The following is a 14812-nucleotide window of genomic DNA, read 5'->3' as shown; positions in this document are numbered from 1 at the left end:
TGTAGTGTCTTTAACGATAAATGTGTAATATTGACTAAGATTCCCCGTGAGAAGTCACTAAATAACAGAAAATCAAGCTTTTGGTTTTAAGTTGGTTTTAGTTCATAGATTCTGGATTTTATTCTGTATGTTTGGAGATCTTTACATTTGGAAGAAGAGAGTGCAGGTATGAGTTGATGTATCCCCTTAAAGAAAGTATGCAATACAAATGATCACATCCGGTAGGTTGCTATTGGATTTATTAAAGATTAACCATCATATAAAAAGTTGCACATTGAATACAGACATTTCCATTTTCTTAAATATTTCTTTGTTTTCATTCTCATAAAAAGGTGACACGGCAACAAAAGGCTTTCCTCACTTCATAACGAGAAGGAGGAGAGACACTTTTTTTAAAAGGATTGCTTTACCCAAATTACAAAAAAAGATTCTCACTTAAGCTTTTATTTCACTTTCCAAGGTTTTAAGATATCTGGCTCTCTCGTCACAGACCTCAGTGTCAACTGTTTTCATAGGAACTGAATTTCAGACCAAAGAAATAGTTCCTATTAAAAAGTGTTCACAGTGATTTATCCAGAAACCCTCCATTAAGCATGAGGTGAAAGGCAGGTAAGGTACTTTAAAACACTTAGCGCCCGATTAAAGACCTACTTGTTACACACAGACATGATACACATCCAGTGTGACTAACACTTAGAGATCATAGGGAGGAAATGCTCCTTAGAATAGTAAACACTAAAAACCGTAACAGTGTTAGACTTTGAACACCCCTGTTTCTGGAAATACTGTTGAATCTTTTAAATATAGTTTTGTAGCACTAACACAAATGAATTCACATCCAGTCTAAAAAAAACAAAGAAGGTTTTTCAAAAGCACGGTAAATAAAAATCAAAGCTCCAATGTGTGTTTTTTTTTTAATTCAGGTGAAGCAACCCTTTAAAAACACATGCAGATAAGTTAAATGTAAAGAAAGCTACATATTTACAGTCGCATGTTGACCTGAGTCTTATGTGGAGTTGATCTGTGAGGAGGAGCTGCTGCTGCCGGAGCTCTTGGGCTTCTGCCCCCTGGTGGCGCTGGGCTGCCGCTGCACGCGCTGGCTGGAAGCCTCGCGACTCTTGTCGCTGTGGCTCGCGCCAGCTTTACTGCGCACTGCTGACACAGAGTTAAATAAACAGACACACGTCAAGTTATTACGGATTGTTGCTTCACATGTTCCAAACAACATGAACAATGGCGATGAGATGGAAAACATACAAACGCATTTCAGATACCGAAAAAAATAAATAAAAAGATATTCCAATTTCTTACCTTGTTTTAAATACAGTTTATAACATTACCCATCAACATACTCGACTAAAGCAGGAACCATTAAAGGGCTTTTAGCAGTGAATAACTGCAGTGTGTTTCAAGAGACTTAAGACGAGACTATGTGACATTTGAAAGAAGAAGAAAAACAACATGAAACAACAATGAAAAGTTCAATTTGTAAGTACTAAAACACACCGTGGCTCAATTCAGTACTTTCAGGGCTTTAATACAGCCTCACATGGTAACTTATTTTTGTATTAAAGTTCAGCAAAATATTTCACTTAATTCATGAAGCACAGCTACATACAATATGTAAAGTCACGCAGGCCTGGTATAGTAACACAATTGAGAAAAATGCTTTTCTATGTGAATAATAGCTGCATGAAAATATTAAAGTGTCAAGTGGTAAAAATAAATTCTAAATCAAACTCTCTATGAGAGACTGGGGGGAAAAAATAACTTTAAGATTACTTTCTAGCCACTTTAAACCGACCCAAAGAAAAATTGAGCGGTGAAAATGTCCACTTAAGAACACCCACTCTATACTTCTATGCATGCAAGTACACACACACACACACACACACATGCACACACACACGATGAAATGAGGACAGCACAGCATGTAGTTGTGGCACGATGCTGGTCTGTAAAGTGAAGTAAACATACACAACACTTATGATAATAAGAAAGGGAAGCAAGCGGACAGATGGAGGTGTAGGACAAAGTGCACCAGAGGGGACCTTGAGAGTGAGGAGCGCTAGCGTCTTGAGGGCCGTAGACCACAATCTTAGTGCTGACCCTCGTGGCTCTGGGGCCAGATGCTGAAGGGGGAGCTGCAGAAGGCTTAGAGCTCTTTCCAGAGACCAAAGAGTCCTCTTCTTCGGTAAACAAGGAGGCACAGAAAGAAAAAGAAACAGAATTCAACGAAGGTGATAGAAAAGAAATGAGAAAGCACCGTGACATGAACACAGTGCTGTGTATTCTTGTTCTGCAGTACGCCTCCATTTCAGTTGAAGCCTCACTATGGGGGTGAATTTAGTGAGTAGTAGTTAGTGAGGGAGACAAGGGGATGCAGAGTGCAGGATAAGAGCCTCTACTACAGTGTGAAGTAGAAGGTATGTGAATATTTCACATGTTTGAAAAGGGTTAGTGAGAAGCAACGAGCACAGGAAGAATAACAAAAAGCAAACTGAGAGGTAAAGTCAGTCGGACAAAAAACATTTACAGAAATTCGGAAAAGTTGTGGCCTTTTTTTTTTTCTTTCTACACTTTGTTATGAAAAGCTGTGAGCCTGTGCTCTGCAGACCTTGAACTCTTTTGCTCTGTAGAAAGACACACACACACACACACACACACACACACACACACACAATCTAGTGGTGTCAACAAGCAATGTTTCCATTTGTGTTATTTCTTTTCACAGCTTCAAACCAAAACTTTAGAGACAGCCAGCAGAGAGCATTTGATGGGGCGTTGAACAGTTAAGGGCTGACTTGCAGGAAAGTTATTTTTGGCGAAATGAAAGCAAAATGTTACATTCGAAAATAGAAGACCATCAACATCTTGTTAGTACAAGACCAGCAACATTTTCCACCGCAGACATTTTCCCTTAGTACTGCAGAAAAAGCACAAGCCTGGCTAATAAAATGATTCAATACTCCATTACATTTAGGTTTACAAATGAGCAAGCTGGAAGTAATCAAATCCACAACCTCTTTTAAAGCAACTCGCAAACAAGAGCGTGCTCAAACTTGCTCTTCTGACTCCTTGCATTTTTCAAACACAAAGAATAGCAACGTCTGCCCTCCCAACAGGCGCGCGAGAGTGCCTCCATTTAAACGCAACGTTGCTAAATGAGAGGATATAACGTGATAAGTGTAATTACTGTTTGAATGTGTATTTGTACGTCTCTGAAAGTGTCATTTGATGTAACTGTGTGTACATTTGCTTAAGCATGCAAAATAAATTTCAGTGTAAACTGACGATAAAGTTGTATCGCAATTAAATGAATAATGGCCGCTCATTGCTTCCTGTTCCCTGAAGAGAACAAAACCCATTTCAATGTTATTAGTAACGCTTGCTGTGCTTTTACTATTATATCAAATGTGCTGTGAAAGACTCTTCTCCGGACTGTATGTGCGTGTACAGATCTCCCTCATGTTAGGGGGGGTTGATAACTTACACCTGCCCCATTTGCTTTAGTACATATGATGAGTCTTAAAACTAGGCTTTCTGAGTCACTGACCTCTGGCCTCTGTTGGTGCTGTGGGGATGCTGGTGGCGTGGGACACGGTGGAAGACTCCACAACGCTGCAGCTTTCAGCTACCCTCTGGCCTGCACACATCGCCTTCAGAGTCTGGAAGACTGCTTGAGGAGCCACATTCATCTTTAAAAGATCCACTATGATCCTGGGGGGGGGGGGAATGTGAAATCATATCCAATCTACCGGTTTATTACTCCATATGCACGACAGTCACGTTTCTGCTGATTATATGACACATACTTGAAGACCTCTTGGTCCACAGTGATCCCTGCAGCCTGAGTTAGTTCAAACAGCTCCGTTTCTTCAGCACTGAGGACTTTCTTCTTCTTCATCGCATATTTCTGCACGTTACTGGTGACGACCAGCGCGGGGGAGTCCGGGGCGGAGGGCACCGGTTGTTGCGGTTGAGACATCGGTTGTTGGATACCTGAGGGGGACGTGAATGTGAAGGATGGTTGGGAATAAATGGGGAGGTACATTTGTAATTATATACACGTTTCAACAGTTACCCGCCCAGAATACAAACATGGAGGTACTTGTTTCAACCTCCTCTCGAAATATTACAAACACGTGACGAGCTGAGCCGAAACATGACAAACGACTATTTCATTAAAAATATAAAAACACCTACCGTTAAATGAGCGGCGATGAGTTAACGGTTAGTGGTTGTATCGTTAGCCACAACAGTCCCTCTTGCCTTCTAGAGCTAAGCGAGGCGCGTCAAATATACGTCATCAAGTTGAGACAAACTGTGTTGTCCTATGGGACTTGTAGTCCAAATGCATTTTCTGGAAGAGAGAATGATAGAGCTCTTTTAGTAATTTTTATTTTTTATATGTACATGTAGTGCATATTATAATAAATAACTTGAACTTAATGACTTCCTCAGAATAGTTATAATTATACTCACTCTTTCGTCTTTATGACATGGTATTACAAGATTATTTAAATATATTAATTCATTAATTTGTGTTTTCATTCCTATTTTCTGTTGTAATCTGGCAGGTCAGACAAATTCCTGTGTGCGTATCTGGTTTTGTAAATAGTTTGAGTCAGGGAAATGCATAAAACAGACTTTGTAGTATTGCGCATGCGCTTCGAAGTAGGAAGAATATGACATCGCAATGTTTCCCACTTTATGCAAAACGCGATGCCTCAAATGTACGTTACACTATTGGCATCGTATGCACACAAATAAATCGGGACACCATAATGAAATAACAAAACACAAAAGAGGAAACAACGGCATTATATGCTAATGGTGTTTACAGTGCGAAACCGGAAGTACTTGGGGGATTCTCCTCTTGCACCTGGTCGGTTCTCTGTGCTGTCGTCGAAGAATGGCCACTGCTGCAGCAGGAATAAACAAGCAGGGCGCCCTAGCGACGATGGAGCCCTGTATCCGACACGGGAGGGGGGCTCACGGAGGCACGGTCAAGGTCGTTATATTGTCACTAAAATACACAGCTGCGTTATGTACGCAGTGGAAATGTTGTTTGGTTTGATTGCACGAAGGATCCGCAGCAGGCTCGTCTTCGTGAATTTGGATTTTGGGTGAATGCTGCTGCGTTGGAGTTGGTTGGTGGCAATTTGATGCCAAGCAGTCAGCTTAATGCTATAAGAGCTACGTGTAAAAGTTGTGTCATGAGAAGTTTATTGCTTACTTATTTCATAATTATCTTAGCTTACATCCGTACAAAACCCCAGCCTGATCTGTGCCTGCAGTATGCTAGCAGTTTACCATGGCGTCACTAGCTGTGGTTGCCATTTAGGTTGGCTTTTTAAATGTTTTTATTAAAGTCGTTGCACAGCGTCCATGCAAGCAGAGCACAAAATTAGCACCAACAAAATGCTGGTAACATATGCACGTGGCTGGTAGATTTGCTTCAATCACCAGCCAAAAAAAACCCCCCAATGGTAATCTATTGAGTTGCTGGTAAAACATTAAACATTCACCTGCCATTTGGACGGTGGACAAAAAAAGTAAATTGTGAACCCTTAAGTTAAAACCTGCTTCTCTTAAGATTGTGCTTCACGGATGTCAACACAGCATTTGTTTAAAGATCACAGCTAGAAATCCGGATGGTTAATCATCTGAAATGCTTTGAGTCAAGGTGACTGCACCTCACACACTGAGATATTGACTCTCCTGTATTGTCTCTGGCTCCTTGTAGAGCATCCATCTGCATGCACACAGGTGACATGAATTGTAGAATCAGTTCCAGTTATTAAATATTTCTTCTTCCCTCTGCAGCAGGGACTGTCACAGATGAGAGTTTTTTTTTTTGGAAGTTAATCATTAAGTGTTTACTCACTTACAGGTGCTGGAGTGTGGTGTGTGTGAGGACGTCTTCTCTCTCCAGGGGGACAAGGTCCCTCGTCTTCTGCTCTGTGGTCACACTGTGTGCCATGATTGCCTCACCCGGCTGCCTCTCCATGGCAGAGCGGTCCGCTGCCCCTTCGACAGACAGGTCACGGAGCTGGGTGAGTAAGAGGATTTCTGTTACTTCAGTAACATAATAAAAAATGTGAATCTCCAGTCGTGAGTTTTCATTTTGAATTATCTTGGCCAGTTGTTTCAATACTTTGGTTAAAGGTCAAGTGTTTGCTGCATAGAGGCTCATCTTGCCATTATGAAAAGAATTATGTGAACTATTTTCTAATGCTTTGGGACTCCAGAGAACTAAAGGCTGATGCATGTCTGGAAAACGTCTGGAAGTCTTCCCTCGACATGTCAAGGTCAAACCAGCAATGCGCAAAAAAAAACCGAGCCGACAGAGAAGCTTAACACGACATCTCGGCCCTTTTGTGTTTTCCTTACTTCAGATTCATGGCAGAAACTGCAGTTATTTATTTAAAAAGTCCATATTTGTCCTGGAAAGTTGTGTATAGATGTGTTAAAAGTTACATGTTGGTTGGACACAATTACAATGACTACAAAACTCTTACAGTAAACATATGTACTGCTGCACAAGTTGCTGTTGACGATAAGGAAGCTATTATCTTAAGACTGCTCTCTCTGTATTAGGCGACTCTGGAGTTTGGGGTCTGAAGAAGAACTTTGCTTTGCTCGAACTCTTGGAGCGACTCCAGAATGGAGCCTCCAACCACATGGGAATGGCGGAGGACGCCCTGAAGGGCATGGGAGAAGTAAGAGAACTGATGACTCGGGTAGATGTGTCACCCTCGCACCCACCGCACCGTTCGCTCACAATTCTTCTTTTCAACTAGTGTGTAATCCGCTGTGATGAGGACGAGAGCCACACGGCCTCTATGTACTGCACTGTGTGTGCCACCCACCTGTGTGCCGAGTGCTCCCAGCACACCCACTCCACTCGCACGCTGGCCAAACACCGTCGGGTGCCGCTGGCCGACAAGCCTCATGAAAAGACTCTGTGCCCGCAGCATCAGGTCCACGCCATCGAGTTTGTCTGCCTGGAGGATGCCTGTCAGACTGGGCCTCTCATGTGCTGCGTGTGCAAGGAGTACGGCAAGCACCAGGGACACAAGGTATTCCAAAACGATTTACTGTCTTGTGTTTTGATATCCTCATCTGAAGACTCATCTGTTCCCCGTCTTTTCTTTTCAGCACGCTGTTCTTGAGACGGAAGCTAATCAGATCCGCGCATCCATTTTGGACATGGCGCACTGCATTCGCACCTTCACCGATGAAGTGTCCGAGTACTCGAGGAAGCTGGTGGGCATCGTGCAGCAAATCGAAGGCGGAGAGCAGATAGTAGAGGACGGAGTTGGCATGGCGCACACTGAACATGTAAGATACGACGCAGGATATTTTCATCTGAAAAACACGAATGGCGGCGCGTTCCTCTTGGCGCTAACGTCTTCGCGTCTTCCCTCAGGTCCCCGGCACGGCCGAGAGTGCGCGGTCCTGTGTCCGAGCTTACTTCGCCGATCTCCACGAGACTCTGTGTCGGCAGGAGGAGATGGCGCTGAGCGTAGTGGACGCTCACGTCAGGGAGAGGCTGATCTGGCTGAGGCAGCAGCAGGAGGACATGACCATCCTGCTGTCTCAGGTCTCCACCGCCTGCCTGCACTGCGAGAAGACACTTCAGCAGGTAGGACACGCGACAAACACTCTCTTTAATCTGTCCTTATACTTTATGAATCCCTTGAGGGGAAATTCCATTTTGTTCAATAAATAAATGGATGCTTTTGAAGACCAGATGTAGATTAAAGGGTAACTTGCGTCTTTCTTTCTACCCGGACCCTTGATCCAGTTACCCCCTTTTTATTAAGCCTTAAGTATCTGATGCACATACAATACAGTGATGGCTCCGATCCCTCTTCTCTCCTGCTGTAGGACGACTGCAGAGTCGTGCTGTCAAAGCAGGAGATCAACTGTTTGCTGGAGACTCTTCAGAAGCAGCAGCACCAGTTCACAGAGCTGGCAGATCACATTCAGCTGGATGCTGGTATCCCCGTCACCTTCACTAAGGTACGCAGTGTCTCCGCTCATCGCTGTTCCTGCATTGATCAGCCAATAATTCTCACACTAGTTAAGTTAATATGTAACAATGTGTTCTGGTTCAGGACAACCGGGTCCACATCGGCCCGAAGATGGAGATCCGCGTAGTGACTCTCGGGCTCGACGGAGCCGGAAAAACCACCATCCTCTTCAAGCTGAAGCAAGACGAGTTCATGCAGCCCATCCCAACCATCGGTGAGTGCATCTATAGTTCAATCTCTTTATAATTAATGCACGAGAGTACACAGCTGTTGTTTTTAATCTTCTTCTTCTTCTTCTTTAATAGGTTTTAATGTGGAAACTGTTGAATATAAGAACTTGAAATTCACCATCTGGGATGTGGGTGGAAAACATAAACTCAGACCCCTCTGGAAACACTACTATCTGAACACTCAAGGTATTGTTTGACTTTTTACTCTTAAGCTGCTCTAACAAGTATTTCCCTGTTGTGGGATCAATAAAAGTTCTTATCTTATTTCAGTCCAGTAGCTTAATTAAAGATTAGTTAGACAAACAAAGGCCCTTTAACGTCAACGTGAGAAATCTATTTTCATTATTGTCTTTCTAACGATTGTGCGACATCGCATTTGAAAATGAAAACACTTGAGTGATGCGTGACGGTGGAGAGTTAAAGCTGGTCCTCTCTAACGCTTGTTGTGCGTGTGCGCAGCGGTGGTGTTCGTGATTGACAGCTGCCACAGGGACAGACTCATGGAGGCTCACAGCGAGCTCGCCAAACTACTGACGGAGAAGGAGCTGAGGGACGCTTTGCTGCTCATCTTTGCAAACAAACAGGTAACTGGAATAATACACACACACACACACACACACTTATGTTCAGAGATTCTACCAATGCAGCTGTTGGCGATGTAAATAACCTTGTCTTAGCTCAGACAGAGTTGGTGATCAGTTTGCATGTCTGCAGGACATTCCCGGCGTTGTGTCAGTGGAGGAGATGACGGAGCTGCTGAGCCTACACAAGCTGTGCTGTGGGAGGAGCTGGCACATCCAGGGCTGCGACGCCCGCAGCGGGATGGGCCTCCACGAGGGGCTGGACTGGCTCTCCAGACAGCTGGTGGCCGCTGGTGTCCTGGACGTAGCCTAAATGTAAAGCGTCTATTTGCGCCCACACGGACTCTCCCCCTATCAGCTGAACCCCCCCCCCCCCCCCCCTGGCTCATCGGTTTCTCCCACCATTTCCAAATATTAACTCTTAGGACTGCGGCGTTAAGCCTGACCCTCATCGTTCCTTCGTTGTGCACCAGCGTGGGCAAAGAAAACAAAGCCCCCACCCTCTGAGAAATAAACCTGAATCAAGACGACAAACTCCCCCCCCCCCCCCCCTGCTTCTTTTCTACAGGCAGCTCTCACGTCGCTTACTTTAGTTTCAAACCTCTTTCTAGAAACAAGCCGTTGATCTGGCGTCTATAACAAGTCGATTTTAAGTCCAGTAAAATGTTAATGATGCTCCGTGTCCCCCCCCCCCCCCCCCCCCGACAGAGAACTATCTGTACTTTCTTTCTCATGGTGTTCATAACCACCTCCCCGTGTGACAGTAATCCTGACTAAACGCAGAGCAGTCTGTTGTAGTGATAGTATACTTAGTTGATTCAGTGTACTTGGACAACGCATCATATAGTCCTGAGATAACCAATAACCTTTTTATCGCTACATTCAGCATCTGTGCCGGTGAGATGGGACGCAGACGTCGGCTCTCTTCTCACGCGGTCCTTTAAGTTATACGTGTGTACTGTATGAACCTATTTAACGCTACAGCTGATCTTGAGATGGGGTTTTCTGTTACGGAGCGAACCGTTTACTGAACTTTATTTATGAGCGGACGTTACTTTGAGACCTGCGAGCAGAATGTGTTGAACGCACTTGTTGGTAATTAACTATCTGCTGTTTCTTAGTAGAGTATGAATCTCACCATTTTAAAATCTCATTGGTCCTGTTTGTGTGCAGTGCTTAGGAGATGGTACACCTTCAACAGCCTTCAGTAACTAATGTGACTCATTCAGCCCGACACTGACTCGTCTTTTATTAAGGACCCGTCATTTGACTTCATCTTTATTCATTGCTATGTAATGTTTACATGTATCTATGTATAAAAATACTAATAATAAATAAAAAAATTGCATGTGTGAAAAGCCTTTCCAGTTAATAAAAACATTTCCATTTGTTTTTGAAACGTTGAAGCACAATGCGCATCAGAACCTTTGTTACCCGTGGACCTGATGATGGCTCTTGTAAATGATTCACAATGTGTTGCTGTTAAATAAACTAATTGACCTTATTTATCTGGCTTTGTAGCTTCTTTGAGGTGAACTCTGCACCACAAATACAAACTATAGTCTCGCTCAAAGCATTCTTTAATAACTCACTCTGGTACAAAAAACAAAGCATCACTGTACAGGACATGTTCAAGACATACGGTCACTTTACGGTGATGTTGATTATGCTGATGTCTTCATACGGTTTGTCGGTCTTGGGGTTAATTTTGACATTGGAGATCCTCTGGACGGCCTCCATGCCCTTTGTGCATCTTCCAAACACTGTGTGCTTGTTGTCGAGCCAAGGCTGAAGGGAACACAAGCAGCAGCACGTTAAACTATCAATAAATATTTAAGCTCTTTTCAGACATGGAATCTCTAACATCATAAGAGTCAGTCACAGCCGTGCTGAGACGTGACGGGACCTGTAGAGAAACAACAGCGATGAGTTGAGATAATGATTTCCAGGAAGCCGTGTGTCGTCTGTTCTCAGGCTGCATCACTGATGGGTTTTAAACTCAGTTGAAGTCTTAATTAATGTAACTAGTGGCACAACTAATGAACTTCCTCATCTATTTATTTCTTTATTGGCTAGAATACGACATTCTGTTGCCTATTTATAAACTATGTACAGCCCTCTGACAGGCTTTTCTTTTTTTTGATCGACTAATCTGAAATAAAACTAGCTCATACGCTCATCCCCATTTCTAGACTTTAAGCTAAATTAAGATGCAATATTAACCGAACGAGCGTGAGCGTGTGTGAATCTTTTTATTTAACTCTGAGCAAGAAAGCAGACTTCACAAAATGTTGAACTATTCCTTTAAAAGTGACATATTTCCTTCAGTGCTCTCGAAGAGGCAGAATCAGACAAGCCTTCAACCTCTCTGTGCACATTTACTCTTTGGCTGATGAGATCTTCTTACAGAAAACGTGGCGTGTGGCTCTTCTATAAACCCGAGACACATCAATGAGATGCATGTCTGAAAGGGGGTTCGATGTAACTTACAGTTGGTACTACAGTCACGAAAAACTGTGAGCCGTTGGTGCCGGGGCCTCCGTTCGCCATACTGAGTGTGTACGGGCGGTCGTGCCTCAGCGTGGCGTGGAACTCGTCCTCGAACTCTCCTCCCCAGATGCTCTCTCCTCCCATGCCTGTGCCTGTGGGGTCTCCCGTCTGAATCATAAAACCCTGCGCACAACAAAGACACAGAATCAGACGCAGCTCACTCAAGACGACGTCGTCGTCGTCGTCTCGCTGACCACAGAAGATGAGTACCTTGATCACTCTGTGGAATATATGGCCGTTGAAGTAACCGTTCCTGCTGTGAACACAGAAGTTCTCCACAGTTTTGGGGCATCTAAAAACAAAAAGCAAAGTACTGTTTACATCTTGTTTAGTGTAAAGACACTTCTGAACAAAGATGCAGAAATGTTCACGAGAACGTACTCTACGGGGAAAAGCTTGATGTGGATGTCTCCCATGGTGGTGTGGATGATGGCACTGTCAGACACTCTCTTGGGGCCCTCAGCCTGCGTGGCAGCCATCACCTCTTCCTTCGAGGGCTTCTCGTTAAAGATGTCTCTGTCCGAGTCTGCGCTCTTCGTATCCTCTGGTTCTCTCTTTGAGAACTTCAGTTGGAGAGAAAGAAAGACGCATTAAAGACAGAAAATGTTGCCGTGTCATCTCAAATGTGCAGGTCATGTTATCTCACCATGTAGAAGCGGTTCTTCTTAAATGCGGTGCAGAATATGGTGGGGTCGGGCATCATGTTCTCTAAGGCAGGGTTTTCACACGCCTTCATCTCCACTGTGGTTGCCACTTGCATGGCCTTTGCAACGCCCTGGAACAGACCGAGCTGCACCACGCGAATGTTCTCCAGCTTCCCGAGGATCCGCACACATCTGGGGAACAAGATCCAGAAATATTCATCTGATATTTGACCTCGACGTCACGAACGCAGCGGAAAGCAATTTGGTTTCTGTCGAGTTTGAATGAAGTGTGACTCCTGCGAAGTCATTTGTTCCCGCAATGAACGTGGATCGTAACCGTTCCCACGAAAGACAAAAGCCAGATGTTAGTAAGTGTTAGTGGGATTTTGTCCCTTCATATGAACGCACCTGTTGGTTTCCAAATTGATGACCTTGATGCCCAACATGGTCCCATACAGCACGAAGTGGCCGGTCTCATCAAAGATGATATTTGTCAGTCGGATCCCGTCCACCTTCTCCAGTTCTCTCTCCACCGCCATCCGCCTGCCGAACTCCATGTCGGGCAGCTGCTGCCTCATCTGCTGCAACTCTGTGAACATCTAACACATGACGCAGGTGTGATAAGCATGTGACTTAGCCACATCAACATCCAGGCTGAGCGATGTGCGAGTACTTACAGTTAACGACTCGTCGAACACTCTCATCAGTTTTCCCGTTAGGAAGCGGAAGATCCGAACTTTCCTGTCGGTAGCAATGGTGGCCATTTTCTTCCCATCATAAGAAAACGCGAGGCTGGTGGGATAGGTTTTGTGTTTCGCAAATTCATACAAGTCTGTGTCTGTTTTGTATTCCCATTGCACATACTTGGGGAACTTGAATTCACTTCGGAAGCCAGTCCAGTATTCCAGCATTCCTGCTTTGTCGGCAGAGACGATGACTCTAAATTTAGCATTCAGGCGGATTTGGGACAGCGGGGAGGAGTGCATCTTGTCGAAGACGTGGAGGGGCTGGTTGCTTCCCCTTCCGTCATAGACGAAGATCTTCCCTGTGGATTTTTCCGAGCAGGCCACTGTGGAAATGGCATCTCCAGGATTGTAGATCCACTCAGACTGGCCTGGATGAAAGCTGCACAGAGAAAGAAGAAAACGATTAAGCTACATTGGGAAAGAAGTGTCACTACATCTTTGTAAACATTTCCTTTCCTCACCCCAACTTCAGCATATTGATCATGTCAAAGTTGACCACATCAAATACTTTCATGGCCTGATCGTCACCAACAGAACAGAGAAGAGCCCCTTCAGAACTCACTGCAATGCTTTCTATCACACCTGCAGGAAACACAAGAACAATGTCAGTACTCATACGATGCACGTTACGATACGATGCAATGTGCAAACGCTAAAATGGAATGCAGAGAAGCAAGAATATTATTATACAAGTGATAAATTAAATGCATACCAAGATGGCTTCGGAAGTGTTTGACAAACTCGATTCCCTCATCTTCCTTCTTCTTCCAAAACTTGACATGGCCATCCTGGCTGGCAGTGATAATGAAGTCTGTCCTGAAAGAAAGGAATATTTACTTTCATAGAAAACAAAGCACGGGGCAAAGGGAGAACCAAAGTCATGCCCACTTGCTAAAACATGTGAATATGTAGTCATCATTGTGTAGGAAGAGCTTTCACATGTTTTCATATGGAGGAGGGTTCAGCGTCATCAAAAACCATGATCATGAGACAGTGTTTTATTACCAATGAATAACGATCTATACAAAGGAAATGCTGTTATGTCATGTATATTGATGATTTAGTCATACCATTGTAAATACCTGAACAATAGACAGAAGGATCACTGCTACTTTGCAAACCTCCTCTATCAGTTAAGCATGATAACTCATCTTGGAATAATGTAAGTGGACACCATAAACTAAGAAACAGTCCCATAGAGCTAGAGAAAGTTGTGTCAAAGTTAACAAGTTGCATTGGGAAATCACTTACTTGGAACAAACTATCTGTGTGATAACGTCTCTGTGCATGTAGCTCCGTTCATACATCGCAGCTGAGGGGAGGTTTTTCAGGTATACACGCTCATATTCGAGTACTGAGGGGGGAAAACAAAACAAAAACATCCAAGAGTTAGCGGGAGTTTTGTTAGCATGGTTAGCATTGTTTAGCAGCAGCCACAGATGAAACAAACATGTGGCTAAGTATCTAACTGCCAGAAACAAACCTTTCCTCTTCTTAGGCTCGGAAGCTTCGCTTGGCATGGGTCCGACCCACTCTTCTTCTTCTTCTTTGTCACCACCTTCTCCATCCTGAGTGTCATCTGCTTTTCGCTTAAGTTCCACATTGTTTTCAGCCGCCGCCATTGCTGCCGATCTTCCGTGTTGTCCTTTCTGTAATACGGTACTTCCGTTCGGCGCGCAGATTTCGGAATTGTCTCTTACTGGTTAATATCATGCAATATTTGATCAAAACGTACAAATGATGAGGCCACTTATTTTATATACAAGAACTTATTTTATACTGGTTGTACTCAAAGAAATAAAACTGGGACGTTTACGTGCACAGATATAGATACAAGGGGCAACAATATCCACCACTTAACGTATTTGTCTACCTTTCCAAACAAGTGTTTTTATTTTCTTGTTTAAAAAAGAATAATAATGTCTGTATTAGGGTAATTGTTCAATCCATCACGTGTTTAAACGACTTCAACCTGGCATAGTACTAGTGGAACAAAAGTACTCTGTTTTTGTTTCCGAG

At 43.8% G+C, this 14812-nt stretch overlaps 3 protein-coding genes across 8 annotated transcripts; 1 reads left to right on the top strand and 2 right to left on the bottom strand.

The window, feature by feature from the left end:
* Nucleotides 1-221: 221 nt before the first annotated feature.
* mzt2b (mitotic spindle organizing protein 2B) lies at nucleotides 222-4585 on the bottom strand. Of its 4 annotated transcripts, none has more exons than XM_029445269.1 (6): nucleotides 4486-4585; nucleotides 4207-4363; nucleotides 3816-4002; nucleotides 3557-3720; nucleotides 2052-2189; nucleotides 222-1155 (listed from the first exon to the last, which is right to left on the bottom strand). In XM_029445269.1, exons 3-6 carry the CDS (start codon nucleotides 3986-3988, stop codon nucleotides 1007-1009), a joined length of 624 nt encoding a protein of 207 aa, XP_029301129.1. In that variant the 5' UTR covers nucleotides 3989-4002; nucleotides 4207-4363; nucleotides 4486-4585; the 3' UTR covers nucleotides 222-1006. The 4 variants fall into 4 exon arrangements, with proteins under 4 accessions (XP_029301129.1, XP_029301131.1, XP_029301130.1 ...); XM_029445271.1 differs by having other exon boundaries at nucleotides 222-1152; nucleotides 2052-2186; nucleotides 4486-4584; XM_029445270.1 differs by lacking the exon at nucleotides 4486-4585 and having other exon boundaries at nucleotides 222-1152.
* Nucleotides 4586-4818: 233 nt separating this feature from the next.
* Nucleotides 4819-10357, top strand: trim23 (tripartite motif containing 23). Of its 3 annotated transcripts, none has more exons than XM_029445264.1 (11): nucleotides 4819-5014; nucleotides 5897-6059; nucleotides 6604-6725; nucleotides 6807-7085; nucleotides 7165-7347; nucleotides 7436-7651; nucleotides 7897-8031; nucleotides 8127-8256; nucleotides 8348-8458; nucleotides 8732-8856; nucleotides 8972-10357. In XM_029445264.1, the coding sequence occupies exons 1-11, from the start codon at nucleotides 4916-4918 to the stop codon at nucleotides 9164-9166; spliced, it is 1758 nt and encodes a 585-aa protein (XP_029301124.1). In that variant the 5' UTR covers nucleotides 4819-4915; the 3' UTR covers nucleotides 9167-10357. The 3 variants fall into 3 exon arrangements, with proteins under 3 accessions (XP_029301124.1, XP_029301125.1, XP_029301126.1); XM_029445265.1 differs by having other exon boundaries at nucleotides 4827-5014; nucleotides 8987-10357; XM_029445266.1 differs by lacking the exons at nucleotides 4819-5014; nucleotides 5897-6059; nucleotides 6604-6725 and having other exon boundaries at nucleotides 6823-6930; nucleotides 7002-7085; nucleotides 8987-10357.
* On the bottom strand, nucleotides 10119-14768 carry ppwd1 (peptidylprolyl isomerase domain and WD repeat containing 1). Its single transcript, XM_029445263.1, has 11 exons — nucleotides 14277-14768; nucleotides 14045-14147; nucleotides 13506-13609; nucleotides 13255-13375; nucleotides 12725-13172; nucleotides 12456-12646; nucleotides 12050-12239; nucleotides 11785-11966; nucleotides 11614-11695; nucleotides 11344-11526; nucleotides 10119-10641 (listed from the first exon to the last, which is right to left on the bottom strand). Exons 1-11 carry the CDS (start codon nucleotides 14413-14415, stop codon nucleotides 10498-10500), a joined length of 1887 nt encoding a protein of 628 aa, XP_029301123.1. The 5' UTR covers nucleotides 14416-14768; the 3' UTR covers nucleotides 10119-10497.
* Nucleotides 14769-14812: the final 44 nt, after the last annotated feature.

This window comes from Cottoperca gobio, chromosome 12 (assembly GCF_900634415.1).
Source record: "Cottoperca gobio chromosome 12, fCotGob3.1, whole genome shotgun sequence".
Classification (NCBI taxonomy): domain Eukaryota; kingdom Metazoa; phylum Chordata; class Actinopteri; order Perciformes; family Bovichtidae; genus Cottoperca; species Cottoperca gobio.
Note: the sequence above shows the minus strand (reverse complement) of the source record. Positions and strands in the feature narration are given on the sequence as shown.

Bases quoted from the DNA above. Each gene is read 5' to 3' on its own strand.
- ppwd1 (XM_029445263.1), bottom strand. From the start codon at position 14,415: ATGGCGGCGGCTGAAAACAATGTGGAACTTAAGCGAAAAGCAGATGAC. The intron at 13,610-14,044 runs GTAAGTGATTTC...CCTTTCTTTCAG, and splicing joins ACACAGATAGTTTGTTCCAA to GACAGACTTCATTATCACTG. The intron at 13,376-13,505 runs GTATGCATTTAA...TGTTTCCTGCAG, and splicing joins ACACTTCCGAAGCCATCTTG to GTGTGATAGAAAGCATTGCA.
- trim23 (XM_029445264.1), top strand. From the start codon at position 4,916: ATGGCCACTGCTGCAGCAGGAATAAACAAGCAGGGCGCCCTAGCGACG. The intron at 8,032-8,126 runs GTACGCAGTGTC...GTTCTGGTTCAG, and splicing joins TCCCCGTCACCTTCACTAAG to GACAACCGGGTCCACATCGG. The intron at 8,459-8,731 runs GTATTGTTTGAC...GCGTGTGCGCAG, and splicing joins CTACTATCTGAACACTCAAG to CGGTGGTGTTCGTGATTGAC.
- mzt2b (XM_029445269.1), bottom strand. From the start codon at position 3,988: ATGTCTCAACCGCAACAACCGGTGCCCTCCGCCCCGGACTCCCCCGCG. The intron at 3,721-3,815 runs GTATGTGTCATA...CCCCCCCCCCAG, and splicing joins GTGGACCAAGAGGTCTTCAA to GATCATAGTGGATCTTTTAA. The intron at 1,156-2,051 runs GTCCCCTCTGGT...ACTCTGTGTCAG, and splicing joins TAGCGCTCCTCACTCTCAAG to CAGTGCGCAGTAAAGCTGGC.